At 38.2% G+C, this 22678-nt stretch overlaps 2 protein-coding genes across 2 annotated transcripts; both read right to left on the bottom strand.

The window, feature by feature from the left end:
* Nucleotides 1-3099: 3099 nt before the first annotated feature.
* kif3b (kinesin family member 3B) lies at nucleotides 3100-13365 on the bottom strand. Its single transcript, XM_084427695.1, has 9 exons — nucleotides 13117-13365; nucleotides 9843-11364; nucleotides 9572-9673; nucleotides 9031-9153; nucleotides 7459-7577; nucleotides 6156-6272; nucleotides 5938-6043; nucleotides 5549-5766; nucleotides 3100-3584 (listed from the first exon to the last, which is right to left on the bottom strand). The coding sequence occupies exons 2-9, from the start codon at nucleotides 11268-11270 to the stop codon at nucleotides 3476-3478; spliced, it is 2322 nt and encodes a 773-aa protein (XP_084283821.1). The 5' UTR covers nucleotides 11271-11364; nucleotides 13117-13365; the 3' UTR covers nucleotides 3100-3475.
* A 1943-nt stretch (nucleotides 13366-15308) lies between these two features.
* pofut1 (protein O-fucosyltransferase 1) lies at nucleotides 15309-22678 on the bottom strand. Its single transcript, XM_084427384.1, has 7 exons — nucleotides 22411-22678; nucleotides 22170-22291; nucleotides 21616-21798; nucleotides 18700-18812; nucleotides 18403-18595; nucleotides 16266-16508; nucleotides 15309-16182 (listed from the first exon to the last, which is right to left on the bottom strand). Exons 1-7 carry the CDS (start codon nucleotides 22547-22549, stop codon nucleotides 15988-15990), a joined length of 1188 nt encoding a protein of 395 aa, XP_084283510.1. The 5' UTR covers nucleotides 22550-22678; the 3' UTR covers nucleotides 15309-15987.

The following is a 22678-nucleotide window of genomic DNA, read 5'->3' as shown; positions in this document are numbered from 1 at the left end:
GAAATGATCGTTCTAACGAACATTCGCAAACAACATCAAGCATAGTTTGTTGTTTGCATTAATGTGGACTCAATAAATCATTATCTTGAGCAAAATAAGCAAGCTGACATTCATTACAATCTGTGTCTTTTATTTAGAAAACATACAAATGTAATTTACGTCATTTAGTTTGTCAAGAGATTTAAAGGACCGTTTTTGAAGAGAGCGGATGTGCGAACGTGCTCTAGTATGTAAGAACAAGCCTATGATTGAATCTGGAAATAAAGCATAATAACTGAAAAAAAATAGTCCTTAGATTCCATGTCCGTAATTTATAGCAAAGCATCTAGCATTATTCCGATCTCAAACAGATTCATTGAAAGTAGCATTACTCCACCATATGCGTGACATTATTAATCAACGTGGTTGAACTACCAATTTGCGACAGTATGGTTTCGGCAAACAGTAGTGACTAGCTTGTTGATTTCTTCAAAGATGTATCGAACTACGGTAGTTAAGCAGTTACGTCGTTGTACTGGAAACGCATCCCAGTTTAGTTCTGGTCTCTATGAAGCCCCTCCTCCCAGAAAGCGCAATGTGCTCTGATTGGTCGGCTGGACCCCAGTGTGTTGTAATTGGTCAACCACTTTGAGAGTGTTTGGGAAATGTCACGCCCCTTTCCAAAGACAAGCGTTTCAACAAACTACCGATGTGTCCCAATTCAGAGGCTGCATCCTTCGAAGGCCGATTGCATCACCACGCCGCAACAAAGGCTGTCCCAATTTAAAGGCTCCTTCAAATGCGGCCTCGAAATGCGTCCTTCGTTTTCTGAGCAATGAAGGATACAACAGATGGATCCTTCGCGGCCTTGCGTACCCCAGAATTTATTGCAGGCTAATGACGACAAGATTTTTTTTGAGAGAAATTGCCAGATTATACTTTTAAATGCAAGTATTGGCCTTCAGCTTACTCGAATATATAATAATACAATGTAAAAAATAAAGCTGTTCAAATGTTGACATCTTACCAAGATGCAATTTTATATAGTTTATACTCTTTATGTATATAAATGGACCAAGGTGAACGCATTTAGACAGACTATGAATCCTGTTTTGTTTTTAGCCAGTTGAATAATGTTTGTACTGGACTTTTTCAAAAGTTGTACTGTCCCTCATCAATGGCAGCCGTTACAGCCTCGACAAGAGCAGTCCTCCGTAGGTTATACCATCCCATTTGACAACGCTCAGTCCAACTTCTTGGCCTTTGAAGTTCGAGTCCTTCGAAGGATGGAACAGCCTATTAATACAGCTCAACCAGGCCTCTCCCCTTTTTTTGCGTATGCCTTGGCCAGGAATTATTTAAATGAGGAATATTGCGACGTGTTTGTTCCTTGAAGAAAACTTAGGTCTACGATCTAAGTGTTTTAGGGAATTCAGAAATAGTGCTTACTGATATAGAGAATAACTCTATTTTGAGTGACACTGTGCTTTGTAACTTTGCAGACCTTTTTCATGCTCAAACAGCAACATTTCACACTAAAGATAATTGAAACAAATTGAATAAAAAAAGCAGCACAGCAGGTCCCATTTAAATATTTCAGGAGTTCTACTAAGAAAACATTCTCCATCTTTTTAAACAAAAATTCATCATTAAAAAAAGCTTCATATATTTTCAACTTGAGGAACTTGAATGATCAAAAACATTCGCTAAGAATTGGAAGGCCACGCTTCATTGCGCTGCCATAACCTGGAAGAGGACGAGGTCTACAACAGGAGGACGTTCGGGTGAAATGAAAAGTTCTGATTATTTATTACTTATGGAAGTTAAACTGTGATTGTTGGTTAAACTGTGATAAATCTGAATAAAAGGGGATCAGCTCCTGCACAGTCAAACATATTAATCATCATTTAATTAAAAGATGGTAAAGAAGTTAAGGACATCAGCATTCTAAACAATGTGAACATTAAAAATATTTTTCTGTGTGATTGTTTATCAGCACTGAACTCATGCATCACATGGAAGAAGGTGAAAGTGGAGTATTAGAATGCAGCCATGTAGTTTCATTTAGTCTATAATGCTTTAGATGTTCTTATGTCATACTATAACCTTAAAAATAATATAGACGTATGCAATAATACAGCCAGGATGGAGCAGACAGTAATATGAATACTTAAATAAAGAAATACACACATTTCAATGAAAATACCAGCATCAGGATTTGCAGTACACATTCTGATAATCCAAAAACTGTTTACTATTGAATGATGTAATCTGCTTAACGCAGAAGAATTTAGTGAATCACATGAAAATTATACTTAAATCTCATATGCAAAAATAAATTTGTACAGAACTTTAAATAATACAAAAATTCAAAAATAAACCATATAAATCTAAACAAAGGAAATAAGACCGTTAAAAACTATCTACAATTGCTTGAATATAAAACCAACGAGTATGCTAACAAGTTAGCCTTTTAAATGTCACTCCAAGACGCATTTATTATTATTTTTTTTATTATTTTAATACAACTGCAATGATAATGCAGATTTATTTACTAACATCTCTCAATATACATAAACCGTATGCTTTGAGAACCCTACAGTAGCAGCAGGCAATGGTATTACCTTCACTAGTTCAAGGAGGGGTAGTCAAGGTTCAACAGACAAATATAAGACTTACTCATGTTTACAGATCTCCATGTGTAACATTTAACCATTAAATACAAGCCTGCCCAACACAACAGACTTATAGTGTAAATCAAAGCATTCAGGAAACATCCACTGGGGTTTTTGTGTGGATTACAGGTTCTTCAGGTCAAGGGACTCTCAGACCACCAGGAAACCTCCTTCTGTACTCAATGAGAATCTAAGGCACCTTGGAACCCTGATAATCTTAGTGGGATGACCTTCAAACTCCCCAACTCCTTTCCTTACTGGATACAGCGACGACAACCCGGCCCTTCCCCCAGCCAAAGAGACTCAAAGAGTCTTCGAGAAAGGCTTAGAGGTTGTTTTGGGTCTCGGCCAATCACGAAACGTCCTTATGCTCCCTCGTACAGTGGCCCAAACCAGCCGAAATATCATCTTCGCCTACTTTTTTGTGGGAAATTTGTTATTCCTACAATTGGAAAAAGTAGACACGCACACAAAAACATCCCCACAATGACGAATCTAACACGTATGGTCACAATGCCGAGACCATCTGCTGTCTCAATGACCTCACACATACACACATGTAACATTTTGTTCGAGTGCAAACTAAATCTGTGGAAGTTCATCTTGTGGTGAGCTTTAAGACTTTGAAGGTTGCCAAATGTAACTTTTTTAGTGCTATAAACATGACGTCAAAAGGACATCTAAAAACAAGGTGGTATGAAAGATTGGTTTAAATGCCACACCAGGAAGAGCTCGATGAGACGTTCCACCTGATTTTGCCTGGCATTTAAGAACATTGATGCCAAAGCTGGTTAGTTCATACGGAGCAGCGAAGGCCGAGGTCACTTAGGCACAAGGCCTCGAGATTGTGGGTAAAGAGGAGACCCTGAGCCGGACAAAGGGCTGTGAGCTGAAGTTGGAGTGCTCACCTTCTTGCCAGTTTTTGGGCGGCTGTGAGAGGATTATGGGGGAAAACGAAAAAGTATATTAAGGTAGGATAAACAAAGAGGTGAAAAATAAAAGGGAAGAGGTTGAAGGTAGGGCTGCACCATATTGGAAAAAACTTGACATTGCAATTTACTTTTCCTTATATGAAGAAATACAGGAATGCTCACCAGACATTCTAGAATGAGTGAAGTGATTCAAGTGAGTGCAAAGTAAAAACTGAATGATTTTCTCTTTATCTTATTTCATTCCATTATTTCATTTAGTTTTTTCATTCATTTATTTAGTCATTTCATTATTTTATTTCATTTAGTTAAAATTTGAGTGTTGTTCACACTTGGGTTTACTCTTTACCAGAACTAACACAAACCTCTTTCAGCAACCATAAAGTGGCCAGAGGTTAAAAAATAAAAAATAATGAAAGAAATAAGCATAAGGTATATGTACGGAAGAGGATTAGGGCCAAGCAATGATAAAAAAATAAAACCATCTCGAGATTAAAGTCATTATAATGCGAGATTAAACTCGTTAAATTTCGAGAAAAAAAAGTCGAAATACAATCTTGAGAATAAACTCATTACATTTCGAGAATAAAGTTGTTGTGTTTCGAGTAAAAACTCGTTAAATTTCGAGAAAAAAAACTCGAAATACAATCTTGAGAATAAACTCATTAAATTTCGAGAATAAAGTCGTCGTGTTTCGAGAAGAAAACTCGTTAAATAAAAAAAATAAATAATAATAATCGGGAGAATAAACTCATTAAATTTCGAGAATAAAGTCGAAATGAAATGTAGAGAATAACGCATTCGATCAGTGTTCACTGCCAAGCTGCTACTGATATCAACCTCATCGAGGTTTCTGGGTTCTCAGGATACCATAAGACGCATTACTCGTTGTTGGTTGTGTACGCCTCCATCCACAGAATGTAACGACTGTAACCATCTATACAGCCATTAATGGCAATGCCTTACGGTTTTAATTGATCATAGCTGTTACATATGACAGAGTGCATTTGGGCCAGCGCAAGTGTACTGGCGTCTTCTCTAGCGTCTCCTTCGTCGAAATTCCACACTTTGAGGATCAACAAGTTTAATAATGCGTCTTATGGTATCCTGGGAAACCACGAAACCTCAATGAATTTCATGTTGGACAAAAGCGAGTACATCGCGCAAATTGGACTGATTTTTTCTTCTAAAAAGACCTAGCCGACCTAGACCTAAAAATGTTATATTCTTTGTTACTGAAAGAAAGTCTAAAATATAGCTTGACTAACGTTAAGTGATCCAACTCTGCCATGTCCTCTATCAGAAGGCTATGAACACTGATCGAATGCGTTATTCTCTACATTTCACTTAGACTTTTTTTCTCGAAACACAACGACTTTATTCTCGAAATTTAATGAGTTTATTCTCAAGATTGTATTTCGAGTTTTTTTCTCGAAATTTAACGCGTTTTTTCTCGAAACAACGACTTTATTCTCGAAATGTAATGAGTTTATTCTCAAGATTGTATTTCGACTTTTTTCTCGAAATTTAACGAGTTTAATCTTGCATTATAGTGCCTTTAATCTCGAGATGGTTTTATTTTTTTATTATTGCTTGGCCCTAATCCTCTTCCGTATATATGCCCACTGTTCTATGACCAATTCAGTATAAAATAATAATAATATTATTATAATAATAGTGGTTTTTTTAATATAGTTATTATTAAATTATATTAAACAAAATAAATATATTGTAACTTGTACTGTAAAATAAGTGAAACTCTGCACTTGTCGGGTGATGCACTTTATCATGAGCTGCACACGTGTGGATGAGCAGTGCCACTCTGGAGCCGGTGGCATACATTTATTTAATTAAACTGCAATCTGCATGATTTGACAATTGCACTAAGCCATATTGCGATATCGTATTTATTTATTTTTTTCTTCAATATATCGTGCAGCCCTAGTTGGAGGGATCATTTCTCACCCTGACTTTGGTTTCTTGGAAAACCCAGCAGCGGAGGCGCTGAGGCCTGGACTGGATCCAAGGCTGGCACGGAGACCAGAGGCGTCCACCTGGATCTCGTCCTCCTCTCTCAGAGCGTCCTCCAGAGCCGCAGCCACTTTAGGTGCTATCACCGGTCCCTCGTAGTCTTTTGTGGTCCGTGTGGGCAAATCCAACTCCAGCAGCAAGATATTCTCAGCCTGGAAGACGGGCGGGGGGGAATATCAAAAGATGAGGGCAAAAGATCAAGGATACGACGTGCGTTTGATTCTCCTGAGCTCATCTGTGTCGCTGTAAAGAGCGAGGGAGTGTTGGAACTAAAGGCTTTGTGTAGTGCCATGTGGAGGATTATGGGAACAGTGTCAGCATACCTTGTATCTGACATCAGGCCGCATCAACATGGCCATACGGGCATGCTGACTCAGAGGCCGTATGTAGCCGACTGCAGAAACAGGCCTTTTCATCATCTGCTGATCACTGAGAAAAACAAGAAACGTTACAGTGAAGAAGCAAGGGATGATGATGGTCATAAAATTACACTTTCCAAATCATTTCGAAAGTTTCAAATGTCCAAAATCAGCCTACATACTTTTGAATGCGGGTGATGGGGGTCATTTTCCAGAGGTCATCTTCCTCGTCAAAAGTGGCTCTAGTCACAATCTTGTTCTTCTCCTCCAGTGGGATGAAGTTCTCTATGATCAGATGTCTGGTGGGTACAACACAAACGTTAACAAGTCAATGACATGATGTTAAGGATATTTTCATTATTCAAAATGCCTTATATAATGACCTCTTCCATAACAACACGCTTTTAATTTGTGAATATATTTGGAGATTCATTTTATTTTTTCAGATTGATACAACAGTCCTCATAATGAAGAAAAAAGACCTTTAGTATTTTGGCATAATCTTATTATTATTAAGAACAGTGAAGAAAATCTGTTAAAATATTAATATTTCAAAAGGTATAGGTTACAATAAATTTAAGTAATATTAATTAACAACATGTACTTACAATAGGGTCAGGAATAGGGATTGATTTAGGGTTAGTTTCATGTAATTATGCATAATTTGCTGTTATATTACTACAGTAACTATATGTTAAATAAGAACACTGAAAAATAAAGTGCATGACCATCAAGCAGGGAAAATAAACTAAGTTTTATGACAAAAAAAAACCCACCTATAAGCACTCATGACTGTGTGATTATATATATTTTTTAATTATACTTTTACACCTTGAAAAATTTAAATAATGATTTAGATGTGTACATTCACATGTGGTGGAGTTAAGGAAAATGTTATTACTTTTACTTGATATACAGTATCAGTATCAGTTATACAGTATCACATGATATTTTCTTAAAAATGTTTTTTCAAAGCCATATCAAGAACTTCCATAATAGAGTAGATTTCTTTTATCTCCTTTTCTTTATCTTGAACACTCTAGATATTTGCCATTAACCCTGAACTCATTCTGCCAACTGCACTCAAAAAGCAGCCTGTCAGGTAAATCTCCCCTTAATGGACACTCTACTTCAGAGATCGCTCCGTACACTAGAGTCAGAGTGTGTATTAAACTGTTGACATCTGTAATGTAGTCGTGCTGAGTCCAGATTTCCAAGAAGTCAGTCAAACACAACAACTTCATTAGGTCAGAACACTCTACACGCTATAGCAACAAAACCATTACATCTATGATTTCTTTATCGTCATGTTTGTGGTTTCTGATAAGATCTGAAAAGATTTTTTAAAAACACTAATCATTTAATTTATCAACACTGTTAAATGTAATCTTTAACAAACCTCAAAATGAATATTTTAGTACATCATAATGTTGTGATGCCTAAATTCTGGTAATGCTGATGATGAGGGTTTCTGGGTTGACATACTTGAGTTTGAGTTCTCTGGTCAGCTCGTTCTGAGTCTGCTCCAGCTCCTGCCTGTATTTGACATGTTCATCCTGGGCGTCCTGAATCTCCGCCTTCACAGACTGGAGCTTGGAAAAGAGCTACATGAAGGAGACAGAAACAGACAAGACATTCAAAAAGAATGTCTCTTTATAAGGTATAGGTAAGGCATATGGATGATTCTATAAGTGCAGGTACATTTGGTGTCCAAAGTCACTGTATTTTTCTCCTTGTTATATTGGTTATATTTTTAAATATTTTAATAATTTGTTACTCATTGTCATGGATCAAGATGTTACAGGCCATAACAATATATTTTCTATAAAAGGCATGTTATATAGCTGAAAATCATGATTTCTTGTTGTCCGAATTAGTGTAATTTTTCCATCATGTATCATTATGTGATCAAAATATATGATTCTACTTTTCAATTGGTAATATTTCATTTTATTTATAAAAGCCCTAAATAGTCATTTTCCCAATTCTACAAAAATAACTTATAAATCGTATAAAAATGTGTCTCCATAAATCTTGCGTCAATTCTGTTACCGTACCATACTTTACCTTTAAATGGGACTAAACCTTTAAATTATCTCCCACAACTATGTCAGATACAGGAAATGATGTCACTTTCCCTCACTGATAAGATCTGAAAGGTATGTGTGCTCTCTCTGAGAAAATAGTTTAATCTAAAATCTAAAAGTTATTTTGTAAAACCTCAAAATTGTAACCACAATATCAAAAGGAAAACAGAATTTATCTGATCACACAGTAGGTTTAAAAATCATGATTTCATTAGTGCTATGTGCTCTTAGCATGCATGCTAGCAAGCTAAAAAGTTTAAAATTGTCAATGTGGTTTTACCATGGTAGAGTAGCAATGTTGACAGTATGGAACAGAATTGACAGTAACAGAGTAGACAAACATTACTATGAAGAAATCTATTTTTTCGTTAAAAATACAAAAAGGAAGAAACCTGTGTTTGGCAAGCACTGATTTATTAAACTGGAATATGTTTTCAAGATGATACTGGAAAGAATTTCTGTTAGTGAACAGTTTTTTTCCTTAACTTCTTGAAATGCAAAATGTATCTCCAATTATAGAATCACTCATATGATCTGAACACTCTGGCAAAAGGAGGTCACATTCAGTCATGTATGGATGATTCTCAACCAGGAGGATGTAGATCTGCCATGAGAGCTGTCCTACTACTAATGACTGCAGAGAATACAGCTAGACTCTAAAAATACATCTGATCACATGCACAAGCAGCTTTTCTAATGCTATTGTAACTTTGACATGTCATTTGTACAGTTCCTATAAGCCATATAGTGTTTCCTGCACCACTATTTTAGCAGCAGTGCTAAACAGAGCAGAATAAACAAGAAATGTTCAATTAACAATGATTGTTATGAGTAAAAATACTCTCTCACCCATTAACTGGATCCAATGCATAGAAGCTGATAGATATATTATATATATATATATATATATATATATATATATATATATATATATATATATATATATATATATATATATATGCTACAATACCTTTTTCAGTTTCTTGGTCTTGATGTCAACTTCCTGCTGCAGTGAGCTGTACGTTTCTTTCAACTCCAGTGTATCTTCATCACGACACTCTATTTCCTGCTTCATCTCCCTTTCCCGCCTTTTCTGCTCACACACACACACACATTATAAATGTTTAAACATCTTTGCATTTCACATGCCCAAGTAGAAGTACTCATATAAAGTTAACATCACAACGGCAAGAAAATTACCATACACATCACATACACATTATCTAGCCAATCACCTTTTAGAAGAAAATTGTTGTTGAACACAACGACAGGCTACATATCGCATCAGAATTTCTAAGTAAAGTTTGTAAATGCCGCTCCAACTAAACACAGACAGGACTGTTAGGTAGGGAAAAAAAACTCATAAATGCTTAAATCAGCCTTTTTTCTCCATTTAAAATCAGCTTCCCAGAATATCCACATCACACACGATAAAAATATCCTGTCTCATCTTGAGGACTGAAACACAGTCCTCCTCAATCCCTATAACGGTGTGTTATTGGAAACTGTACCTGTTCAGCTATCTCCTGTCTCTTCAGCTCCAGAATCCTCTGCTGCTCATTGGTGTGGTCCACAATGTTCTTCCCTCCCACCAGCAGCTTGCTCTCCATGGCCTGAGAACAATCAACTGGTTATCAGACAAGCCAGATGTATTTAAAACAAATGCTATTGAATCTTTCCTATATTTTAATATGAGCCTTAATGAGCATAAGCGACTTCTTTCAAAAACATAAAAACTTTCAAACAGTAGAGTATTTCATCCCGCGTTTTGGACCGTCTAACCTTAACTTTGGCCGTCAGCATCTCGGAAGCTTCCTTCTCTCTGCGGAGATCGTCCATCTTCCTCTCCTTCTCTTTCAGCAGCCGCTGTTTGTCCTCTGCCACCAGGCTGTGGTCCTCCATGATGGCCCTCCTCTCCTTCTCCAGCTTCTCCTGTTGCTCACGCCAATAATCAGAGGTGTTCTTATCCGCACCCATTTCTTCCTCTTCATCGTCGTCCTCCTCCTCCTCATCGTCATCCTCCCCATCCTCTAACTCCTCTCCTCCTTCTCCAACCCTCCTCCTCCTCCTTTTTCTCCTCTTCTTGCCAGACCTTTTCTCCAACTGTTCTTTCAAGCGGGCGATCTCCTCCTGAAACTCCCGGAGCAGGGCATCCTTGGGGTCTTCATTGACGCGGGGTTTGTTCTTGATGTTTTTGGCGCGGTTTGCATAGCGTAGAGTGGTCAGAGTCTCCTCTACATTGTAGGAAGCAGGTCCAATGTTGGCCACCATAACCGTTCTGGCATTTCCACCCAAGGAATCCTGCAGCAGTCTCGTAAGCTTAGAGTCACGGTACGGGATGTGGGTGCTTCTCCCGTCCACCAGCGCTGAGATGACGTTGCCCAAAGCTGACAAGGAGAGGTTGATTTTGGTGGCTTCTTTCAAACGCTCACCCTGCGCTCCAGTTTTGGTCTGTCGTTCACTTCCTGCCAGGTCAACGAGGTTGAGTTTCCCAACCCGAATGTGGTTCTCTCCATCAGGACCCAACTCGCTGCACTCAACGGTGATGACGAAGATGGCGTGGGAGCGAGAGCTGTGCTCGTTCATGTTAGTTGCACCAACCGAGCGGTTCTGGTTCCCCACATTCATCACATGCTCAATCTCACGAACGCTTTTAGTGACGAACGAAGAGAGGTCTTTAACGTAGACGCCCGTATCAGGCCTCTCTTTGAGCTCCAATCGGTGCAACTGGTCCTTCGATAAGAGGTCCCTGATTTCTTCTTGATAAATCTCCAAGTATGAAGCCCTGACCAAGTACTGCTGGTTCTGAGAGCGGGAGATGTGCGTGAAAATGTGTTCAAAGGAGTTCGGAATGACACCCCTCCTGTCGGGGTCGTTTCGTACCCCTTCCATCGTGAAAGTCTTTCCGGTGCCCGTCTGGCCGTATGCAAAGATGGTCCCATTGAAGCCGAACAGTACAGAGTCCACCAATGGGCGGAAAGTCTCATCGTAGAGCTCCATCTGCTTTGAATTCCAGTCGTAAACGGAATCGAAGGTGAACACTTTGGGGTGCTCATGGGAGGATGCAGCTCGGGGGTTGCGCACGGCCACTTGCCCTAACTTCACATCCACGGAGACCACTCTATCGAAGTTGGCGACTCGCTCTTTCTCATTCATGGGGCGACAACGCACCACTACCTTAACGGATTCAGAGCTCTTGCTTTTGGACATTTTGTTGCCTTCTGGAGTGCTTTGGTATATCTGCTGGCTTCTCTTAATGAGTTTGTAGTTTATTTCACAGTGATGATGCTGCCAGCATCAGAGCCTGCAAAACATGATGCAACAGAAACATGTACAAAGCCAAGAGATAAATATGAATAAACTTGTTATGGTTACAGCAAACAAACACAGCAAATATTTTTCTAGGTAACTTAGGAGGCAAATCTGTAGTAACCATTTTTCACAAAAAGGCAGGATGATAAGAACATATTTGGTAAGCTAACAAAAATTGAGTCAGCAATTTTAAATCAAGCTGACGTCATGTCAATGTCTTATGTCAATTTAGACTTTTTATGTCATGATTTTGACTTCATATCTAATTCCAAATTCAAATTAACAAAAACAAAATGACTAGGACATTGCAACTTCATGTTTTTTGTTTGTTTGTTTTATTGTTGTTTTTTGGACATGTACCATGTTTTTTTTTGTTTTTTGTTTTTTTTATCAGCATGAAAGTTGCAATAGTCTTTTCTTTCCTATTGTGACATATCCAAGTGAAATGGCTTCTCGAATAAGAAAAAATGTAGGGCGGGACTTGATTTTGTCCATGGGAAACTGATTGGATGGCTGTCGCTTGCTATTGCTGTGATCTCGTGTGAGTGACAGGTTGTCCCGCCCTCATCATCAGAGAAGAGAAGAGATGTCACTGCAAGATGGAGGGGAAGTTATTTGTATTAAAGATGTGTGGACACATTAATTATTAAAAATATATATTATAATAATAATAATAATAAATAAATAAATAAATGATGTGCACAGATAAACAATTTATAAATACTGCAATATTCCATTAAATTAAGAATGGTCAAGAACTTTTGAGTAGCCTACTATAAATGCCATGGTACCTCAATATCACAATCATTCAGTATTATGGTTGGCTGTATATCAAAATAGCATAATAACTGTAGCCATAGTTATTTGTAAAGGTTGAGTGGAATAGTTTGAGCTGAAGTTGACCTAGAATAATATCACAATGTTTATTAGCTGTAAGTGTTTGTAGTCAAATAAAGTACACAACTAGCCAAATAAAGTATAGAGCTGAGGCTAGAAAGTGACCTGCTCGATCATGATGAATCGGTTGCTAGAATATACTAACGTACATTTCTAGTAAAGTCGTTTTTGCCACTCCTTAATGATATTTTCCTTACCAAACTTGCACTAAAATTTACAAGTAACATTAATATTACAATATTTAAAGCAGCCAATTTGAGCAACTTCACTGTAGCCAAACCAAGAGTATATAAAAACGATCTGTTTGTTTTCTTTCGAGAAATAATTAACGTAACGGCACAATACATTTGTTCTAGTGACGTTACAGCAGTCTTCAGTACATTATTCCCAAATTAGCATTTTTCCTACATTGCCCACAATTATAATTTATACGATGAAACACAATGCATTAACTACGATATTAGCTGTAGCATCAGTGCTAATTTACATAAGCCCATCTGATATAATTTCATCTCAAATATCTATAAATCTGGTTTAGAATCTTATAACGTTAAATCTCAGTCTCGGTTGTCATGAAATAGCGAGAGATAACGGCGACAAACAGACTAAAGAGTAAATACGAGAGACAAGAATTGTCTGTTTTGTTGAAAACATCGTTTCAAATGAATTTTTTTTTTTAATCTTAGTTAAATCATAAATTTCGTTAATATTAGCGGTCAATGTGTATAAACGGGTCATTGAGGACGGAGCTCCTCAGAGACTCAAAACAAGCGGCCTGGCAACGGCAAACAAACCGTGTCATTTATACAGCTGCACACATATAGACATACATGATGATGTGACTCACCTCTCCCATCCCCAACTATTTAACCTGTGAATTACGCCAAAAATCGCCGTCGTCTTCATATCCGTCAGAAGCATACACCTCTCAAATCTGCCAAGCGATTTAATATGCAAAATTACCCGTATCTCTCCTCCCGAACTCCGTCAGCCATGTCTGACTGTGTGAGAGAGGGAGGGAGAAAGGGAGAGGTGATCCCCCTGCAGGCCGGGATGGATCTAACGTTACTGCTGCTGGATCAATCCAGCCTATGGCAAGCCGTTTTAACTTTCATTCCGAGGATATGAATTCTTGATATCAACAATGACGTCATCACTAGCAGAAATACAATTTCTTTAACTAGTGAAAATACTTTTTTTTTTCTTTTTTTTTTTTTACAGTGCAGTCGCCAGAGGTAAAAAGCTAAAGATAGGCTATAAATGACTAGCCTACACCATGGTCCCAGGACTTCAGTGTCACCATCACTAAGTTTTCGACAACTCTTACGAAAGTTTGAGTAAGAACAGTATGATGAGGCTGTAAAAATCTCCCTGACAGCCTCTGTGCCATTTAGCCACAGCAACTTGTTAGCAACCACCTTTTTCAAGACACATAACAGCTAAAAAAAAATTACAAATGGGCACAACACGGACATTCCTCCATCCATTCTGCTTTTCACTTCCTGCCCTCCATCTGAATCCCGCACTTCATCAGAATCACGTGACTGCAAACAAGCTATAGAGCAGGGGGGAAGTAAGTCGACCGGAAGTTGAAGTCGGCCGCGTGCCGCCATCTTGTAGCAGAACTTCAACTGCAGTTAGCATCCCATTGACTCCCATTCATTTTGGCGTCACTTTGACAGCGAATAACTTTACATCTGAGGCGTTTAAAGACTCCATTTGTCCATTATTTATTTCTAAAGAAACACGACAATGTATAAAATGCTCCATTACCTTGTAGCTTATGTTATGGCCCCGTAGAAGCAGTTTTTGTAAAAGTAGGCTAACGATTGCGTCATAACCACGCGACTCTCTGTCGCACAGTAGAGTGATTACCGTATGGACGGGAGGAGAAGCTCGCGGGCAATCGGGGGGACGTGGAGGCAAAATGACAAAATAATTAATCAGAATACCTAGCAAAAGTTGCTCCTGCTCCAAGCTTATGGACAGCTCCTACTCACACTCTCCGTCTCTGCAAGATTCGGAAGGGAATGATTCAGATTTCTCTCGGCACAGCTACTAGAAGACAGACGGGTTGCTCACGTGGTCCGTGTAAAGCTTTGCTCGGTTTGAGTCTGCGCGTCAGGAAAGGAAGTGCTAAGAAATCGCTAAAAATGGGCTTCACTTGTCTCAATTGAGTTCCAATGGGGTCGCTGTGTCCATTTCTTTTACTGTCTATGCTATAGAGTGGTGCAGGTATGACATCACTTTGCAGCTGTAATCACTGTAACCAGATCAACATTGTGAATGCAATTCTACAAAACTTCAGTGAAAACACTAATGATCATGCAGTGGAATAAAATAGCTTCTCTTCACTGCAAACGATACCATATAGAATGTGAATATGGGATCCATATTAATTTCAGTAAAAGCAGACACAAAATACGACTAAAGGCAACAACTTTTGGTTACCGATTAAAGCTCCTGTGGTATCTCGGTTTGATCGATTTGAGCAACCATAAACGACGCAAAACATAGGCATTTTGAGTTTGTGATAGCGCTTCCTATGTAGAAAATCGCTTCCTGCCCTCCATCTACATTTCACGCCACAGCAAACAAGCTATTTTAACATTTTTACTACTGGAAATGTAATTCCTGATATCAAAAATTGCCATTGTTACAAGTAGAAATCTAATTCCTGATTTCAAGAATTAGCATTTTAACTAGTGAAAATGTAATTGTTGATATCAAGAATTAATATCTTGGGAATTAATAAAAGTCAAAACAGCTTGCCATATCCAGCCTTTAGTTACACATTTTCAAAACTGTTTCAAATGTCCACTATAGATTTGTATATTTGTTTGTTTTGTTATTAAAGTAAAGGAATAACAATAAAGCGCTAATAAAATGAAGGAATGAATGAATGATTAATTTATTATTAAAAATAACAATGAGTAAAAAATAACAACTAGTTTTGTACAACTAGTAAATGAGTATACAGATGTAAAAATATTAAAGAACGCCTTTTTAAATAGATCATAAAACCAAAGGACATAAATGCACACAGAATACTGCTCACTTTATTTTTTATTTATAAACTATTTTGAGGAATGTCGTCCAATACAAAATGACTAACAATTACAAACAGTTTAAAACACTTATAAAACATTTCTGCCATTTGGTTTCACACTGACTTTCAAAATAATTTGCATAACTTGCATTACTGTAAGACACCAGAAAGTCTGTATGACATGCATTCAATGTTATTTTTTATACATCAGAAATCACTGGTGCTCTTAAATAGGCTTCAACTGAAAAGTGCAATTTCTAACCGCTTACACCTGACTAATTCTGACTAGTCTCTCGGTCATAATTCCTAGACCCTAACAGGGGTCAGTTTCCATCCTCGAATTAGCCAGTCTATACAAACATCCCAGTACAAACATATAATCGATATGCCATGATAAATACTAATTTCTTTCTAGAAGAAACAGGGAGCAAGATCTAGTGGAGCATTTGGTTCTGGTTTGGTTGCTCACTCACAGTTAAGGTAGTAGTGCAAAATGGGAGATATGGTGTGTCCAGAGAAATCAATAAGGAACTAACTTCCATTGTTCTCCCTTCATTTAAGTACTTAACGTAAATCCAAATTCTCTTGTTCAAAAACGAATGAGACACCTGAAGCATGCAAACCGTCAACCAGTCTTCACAGTTACAAAAACGTAACCTCTTCATTTCATTAGAGTTCCTCTTTTGTTTTCCTTTTTCCTGGGTAGTCCATGCCAAAGAAGGATGAAGGTTTCCCGTGAACATCTCTCTCCCTTTTAACAAAGGCTGAGAAGGACGAGACACAGTTGCCGATGAAGTGATCGGCCTGGCCGAGGACATACAGGTCAACCTGAGCAGTGTCCGGCTGCAAGCTCACGACCTTCACCTGCACAAAATGTGTCAACACTATTATATTCTGTTTCCTAAATCACGTTCACACATTTGTAATGTTGAAATGTAAAGCCTCACCTTGCCCTTGAAGAGTTTCTGAATCTCTGCGGCGTGCGATTCGGAGTCGGTGGCTATGTATACTGACTGAGCACTGGTGTTCTTCACCCAGAGTTTCACAGCACGGCGGATCTCGGACAGGTCCGGTAAACACATGGTCATGGTCAGTGGCAGGGCAGTTTGACGGTCGTATCCCACACACTGAGGAGACGCCATGAAGTGAGGACCAGTATCATCCGACTTCAAAAGCTTGCAGGCATTTTGCTGTGTGGAATGGTAAAAAGAATAGTTAAGAGGATATGATGTGTACCGTCTGATTCAGGCCACATTAGGTCTAAAATTCTGCACTTGGTATTGGTGCTTCAGGAATCTCATAAAACCAGCCACAACAATTCAGATATACTGTTGGAGCACAAATGTTATGATGAGATTCACATAATTTTTCTATAATCAATCATAGCCTGTTTATTTATATATTTGGTCAGCATCTAATAATATTTTTAAGAGAATAACAAAAAGTAAAATACATTTTTTAAAAACAACATTTAACTTTACATACAGAGAGATAAAACCATACACCATTCAAATGTTTGTGGTGGTTGGTTAGATTTTTTATGTTTTTGAAAGGATCATGCTCACCGAGGCTGCATTTATTTGATCAAAAATACAGTAAAATCTAGAGCTGTATGATTAATCGTTAAAAGATCGCAATCTCGATTCAAACACCCATGTGATCTTATTCCTAAATGACAATGATGTCTTTTGACAAGTGCGATCACAGCGAACATTCAAATCTGCGATGGTGCTGCTGCTGCTGATCCAGAGGTAGCCGTTGTCATGTATAGATATGAAACAGCTTCAACCACACTGGGAAAAAGTCGATAGGTTTAACTTTAAGGATATAAACACTGATGATTACAGTAGCGATCAAAATGGAGAAAATCACCTTTTGAAAGTAAAGATACTTCAAATAAAGATTGTATCAATTGCATCGTTACACCAGTAGTTGGCGACAAGTGACTGTTTAAAAAATGCATTTGTCATTGAATCATTCATTCAAGAGATTTGTTCAAAAAAGCTGATTCATGCAGTAATGAAACAAGTGAAGTCTTTATGAGTGAGTCACTGAATCATTCACTCAAACCAATTTAAAAAAAAAAAATTAATTCATATTAAATAAAAAACATTTAACCCTTTGACACGTACGATTACACCGGTGTGATTAAAACGTTCAGTGCATCATACAGTATATCTAAATTGACGACGCATTTTATTCATATCAGATACACATATAAAATGAACTATACTTACTATATCTATACTTCACCCGCCACATATTTTCATGTATTTTGGGAGAAGTGGATGAATTGACGTGTTGTAATTTGCTTTGGAAACTAACATGGTGGCGCCTATCGTGCATTATAGATCAACTAACAAAGGTATAAAGGTTTATAATAATAATAATAATAAGGTGATAACAAATAATAAGGTGATAAATTCGTTCTTTAAATATTTATACATCTGTATACTCATTTACAATTTGTACAAAAATCAATCAATGAATCAAATACCATTGTTTCCACTCAAATGCAGTGGTTACTATACTACTTTTCAAAAGTTTAGGGTTGATCATTTCTTTTTATGTTTTTGAAAGAAGTTTCTTATGCTCACTAAGGCTGCCTTAATTTGGTGCTAATACAGTTAAAGGTATATTTTGAAATGTAATTTATTCCTGTGATGCAAAGCTGAATTTTCAGCATCATTACTCCAGTCATCAGTGTCACATCATCTTTCAGAGATCATTCTAATATGCTGATTTGGTGCTGAAGAAACATTTCTTATTATTGATGTAGAAAATAGATGTGCTGCTTCATATTTTTGTGGAAACTGTGATACATTTTTTCAGGATTCTTTGATAAATAGAAAGTTCAAAAGAACTGCATTTATTTGAAAAAGAAATCATTTGTAATATTATAAATATCTTTAAAGCATGAACTTTCAATCAATTTAATGCATCCTTGCTGTATAAAAGTATTCATTTCTTTCAAGATGACAATGAACGGTATTGGAAGATGCACTTTTGATCAAAATTCTAGAAGCTTCCAGTTGGATCTGAACCTCTGAAAAAGCTCTACTCGCATACAGACACAGAGCTTACCCAATCAGATCCAATCCTCAGATGGATGCCCACATAGGGTCTGTTTAGCAGGGTGTTGATATGGCCTTCTCCTTCCTGTACCAGTTTGTCAGACCACACCACATACTGCTGCAGTCCAATGTGCTCCTCCAGTACAGGGAACTGCGCTGGGGCTCCTGGAAGAGCGAGAACTGGATGCTCCGCCGGGGGAAACCTGAAGAAAAAGAAAAACACAGAGTTTGAGAGTGAGAAAAATAAGGTGAAGGGAGCCTGAGTGCAATCATTTTGATTAATGTGAGTGTTTCAGCTTAATCTTACCTCTTTATCCAGTGCGGCTGGTAGTAGGAGCTAAATGAAAGACCTCCGAAAAGAATGGAACGGTCAAAGTCGACTCCAATATGGTCCCAGAACGGTCCAAAAGGATTTCCATCCTGCATCAGAATCAACAGGCTGCATTACAAGTACACTGTCATGAAATTTTTGTGGTATGAAACAACATGTAGATCTGCTAAAAATCCAACAGAGGGCAGTGTTTCCATGGTATGTGCCATCATTGAAAGGGATGTTCACCCAAAAATGAAAATTGTCAGTGATTACTCACCCTCATTTCGTTCCAACCCCGTAAAACTTTCGTTCATCTTCAGAACACAAATGAAGATCTTTTTGATGAAATCTGAGTGACTTCTGTCCCTCCATAGACAGCTACACAACTGACACTATGAGGCTTTAAAGGGGACATATCATCTACCAACCCTGAAAACGTGAACAGTGACAACCCGGTAACTTTGTTTTGGTAAGCCTTTCTCTGCAAACATGTAAAAAAATGAAGCCGATCAGATTTCACTCCCCTTCTGACGAAGGAAGGGGATCTTATTATAATATTACCGCCCCTTAAACTGCACGTTTCCACCCACGGCACCGCCATTTGGTTTCGCAAGCGTCAACAGTGTAACCAGTTCTAACGCAATGGCAAAAGTTCGAGCAAAGCATGCAAACTGTTCTGTCGTTGGCTGCACAGACGAGCACAGAACACTATTTGACCAAAAAAATGTCACAGCTGTCTTATAAAGACCTCATGGGAATTGTCAACTTGGGTAAAAGTTAAACATGACATTACATGCAAAATCGATGAGAATAATGTAATCAATGTAACTCCACAACAACTACATCCATTCAGAAACGTCCAGGTGCAGTTGAAAAGTTGAACCTCTTCCTGAGTCTGTGAGGCTGCATCTGTTACGGGGTTTTTTTCTGAGATTTGACTGAAATTCGCGTTTGTTATTGCTGGAGTATCCGAAGCTCATGTAAAGGATTGGGTCTCTTCTGAACAGACGCGGGGAGCAGCAGCTCATTTGCATTTAAAGGGACACACACAAAAACAGAGTGATTTTGGTCACACCCAAAAAGGGGCAACTTTGACAAGCTATAATAAATGATCTGGGGGGTATTTTGAGCTGAAATTTCAGACATTCTGGGGACACCATAGATTTATAATACTTTTGTGAAAAGTGGCATAATATGTCACCTTTAAAAAGTTCATAATCCATATGAATTGAGCGGTTTAGTCCAAAATTCTCTGAAGAGACGCGATCACTAATGAACAGATTGAATTTAGGCTTTTAATCACATATAAACATTCATCAACTCACACATCAGTTGTGGTAAACGAAAGCTCAAGTATGTTCGCTCGACATGTGAGAACCAATGAGGTTCATTCTCATGTTTTATGCAGCATGGTCGAGCTTCCGCAAGTGGTTTGTTCTCGTGCGTCAAGCAGGTTCGGTTGAGCTTCTGTTTATGTTCGCTGATCAATGTTTATTTGTGAGTAAAAGCCTAAATTCAATCTGTTTATCATATAAAGCGATCAAGTCTCTTCAGAAAATTTGGACCAAACCACTCAATTCATACAGATTACTTTTACAATCTCTTTATGAACTTTTTGAATAGTCAAAGTGGTAGTTACGTATCTGTCAATGGAGGGACAGATAGCTCTCAGATTTCATCAAAAAGATCTTCATTTGTGTTACGAAGATGAACAAAAGTGTTAAAGGGGTCATATAATGGTACATGCACTTTTACAAGTTGATTGTACTGAAATGTGTGTTGGCAGTGCCTGTACACAACCATCATAAAATGCTAAAAATCCATCCAGTAGTTTTTTTTTTATCTTCTTATATGTTTTCCCCCATCTCAAATCACGCCCCTCCCACGATTGTTGATTGACAGCAGCTTTTCAACACAGACCCGCCCTCGCTCGTGAGCGTGCTGTCAATCATAGTCCGCACGGACCGGCGCGTCATTGTTGATACGCTGGAGCACTGTCTATGAGCAGAATGGCGTCTAAGCGATTGTGGTGTTCTGTTCTTGGGTGTAATAAGGAACACAGCAGTCATTTTGATGTTCCTAAATCCGAACAGCTGAAGACGCAGTGGCTGAGTTTGTTTTCGAAGGGAATATTCCCCACGATCAACGTCAATGCTTTCATGTTTGTGCGAATCATTTCACACACCAGACTGCTTTACAAACGAGGTCAATATAAAGCTGGTTTTGCTAAGAAGCTGCTCCTGAAGAAAGGATCGGTACCAACTATTCGTGTTCCTGCTGCACCTCCAGAAGAAGTGAGTGTAACATTTTATTAACCTTTATATTAATATTTATATTAATCTTTGCAAATCGCATGCTGCACGCTTCACGATGAATGCGGCTGTTTACACTCAGGGTACATTACGGCATGTTTTCTATGTACGACGTTCTCAATATAATTCATAATCCCACGTTTATAATGAACAACGCGTTATGGTTATTGTGTTATTATTAAAAACGGTGTACGCACAGAACAGAGGGGCGGGGTTAGCAAAGCTCATTATCATTTAAAGACACATGCACTTAAACGGCGTGCTGAAAACAGAGCTGTTTTTGACCAGGTAAAATTAGTGTTTTCTTACAATACTAATGAGAATTTTTAATTAAAGTATATTACAAACTTTTAATTTAGACCCTAAAGATTCATATTAGCTTGTACAAAAATGGCATTATATGACCCCTTTAAGGGTTTGGAACGACATGATAATAATGATAATAAAGTAATAAATGACAGCATTTTCATATTTGGGTAAACACCCCATTTCAGTTACATGTCTGCAGTCTAAAGCAGAGCATAAGCTTACAGTGTTTTGCACTGTAATCACCAAATATTGCACTTCAAGCACCATGAAGAATGAACATCCATATTACCTTCATCGGACAGCTCTTTTTGTCCAGGCTCCTGTGAGATGCGGACTCGAAGCAGTAGGCGACTCTCTGACCACAGGGCCAGTGCTTAGGAGCCAAGTGCTCCATGAAGTCCTCCAGACTCACCACACGGTGGTACTGCTTCACTGGCTCCAACTGGAAATACTCACTGTAAGGGACGTGCACCTGTTTGAGAGACACAGGAGCATACCATACATTATCAATGAATTGTCCTTTCCTCTTGTACTACACTATTAGTGTGACAGCTCAGCTGGTCATTACGTGGCTCATCATCCTCTATGTTCCTAAACCAGCTGGTATACTAGTTGGTGATTGTCCAAGATGGTCTACAGTTTGGAACAACTCATAAATGAAATAAATAAGCATTAATAAATTCTACAATGGTAACATTGGTTTGAACCAGATAATGACCAACTTGCAGCAGCTATAAACTAGCAACTGTGTCCCAAAACCCTACCAGCTAAAGCTAGACTTCACAAAAGTGAACAAGGACATAAGAAATGTGCAGTCAAAGTAGTGACGTGTGTTGTGTTTACGTTTTTAAAAGGGGGAGAGTGATGACGGTAAACAATCCACGGCGGAACCGCGAGTGTTCTGTTAAGCATTTTAGCGAAAGCCAGTGATCCAAGAAAATGATCCACTTGGTTTCCAAACCGACCTAAAGAGGAACACACCACAGAAATGTGTTTATTATTCCAACACAACACAGACAGACACAAGCGCTTTATATCTGTATGTGTGATGCTCAGTGTCTCAGATGTATCATGCTCTCGTTACCCATGCACGGGCAGTACAGAATGTATCCGTTTTCATCCCACGTCACGTCTGCAGCGTCGATAAAGCAGTTCAGAGAAAGGAATGTAACATGCAAATAAGTTACAATGAAAAGTTGCAAGTGCTTTCGTCTCGCCGCCATCGTTGATCGTTTGCTATCCCACAATGCACTGCGAAGGGAAGGTTAACTCTTCATATCCCGGAGAGTTTTGACACAAGAGTCCAAACGTAAAAAAACAAAAAAAAACATTTCGTTTATTGGAATTGTGGT

This window comes from Rutilus rutilus (genome assembly GCF_951802725.1).
Source record: "Rutilus rutilus genome assembly, chromosome: 13".
In the NCBI taxonomy this organism is placed as follows: Eukaryota; Metazoa; Chordata; class Actinopteri; order Cypriniformes; family Leuciscidae; genus Rutilus; species Rutilus rutilus.
Note: the sequence above shows the minus strand (reverse complement) of the source record. Positions and strands in the feature narration are given on the sequence as shown.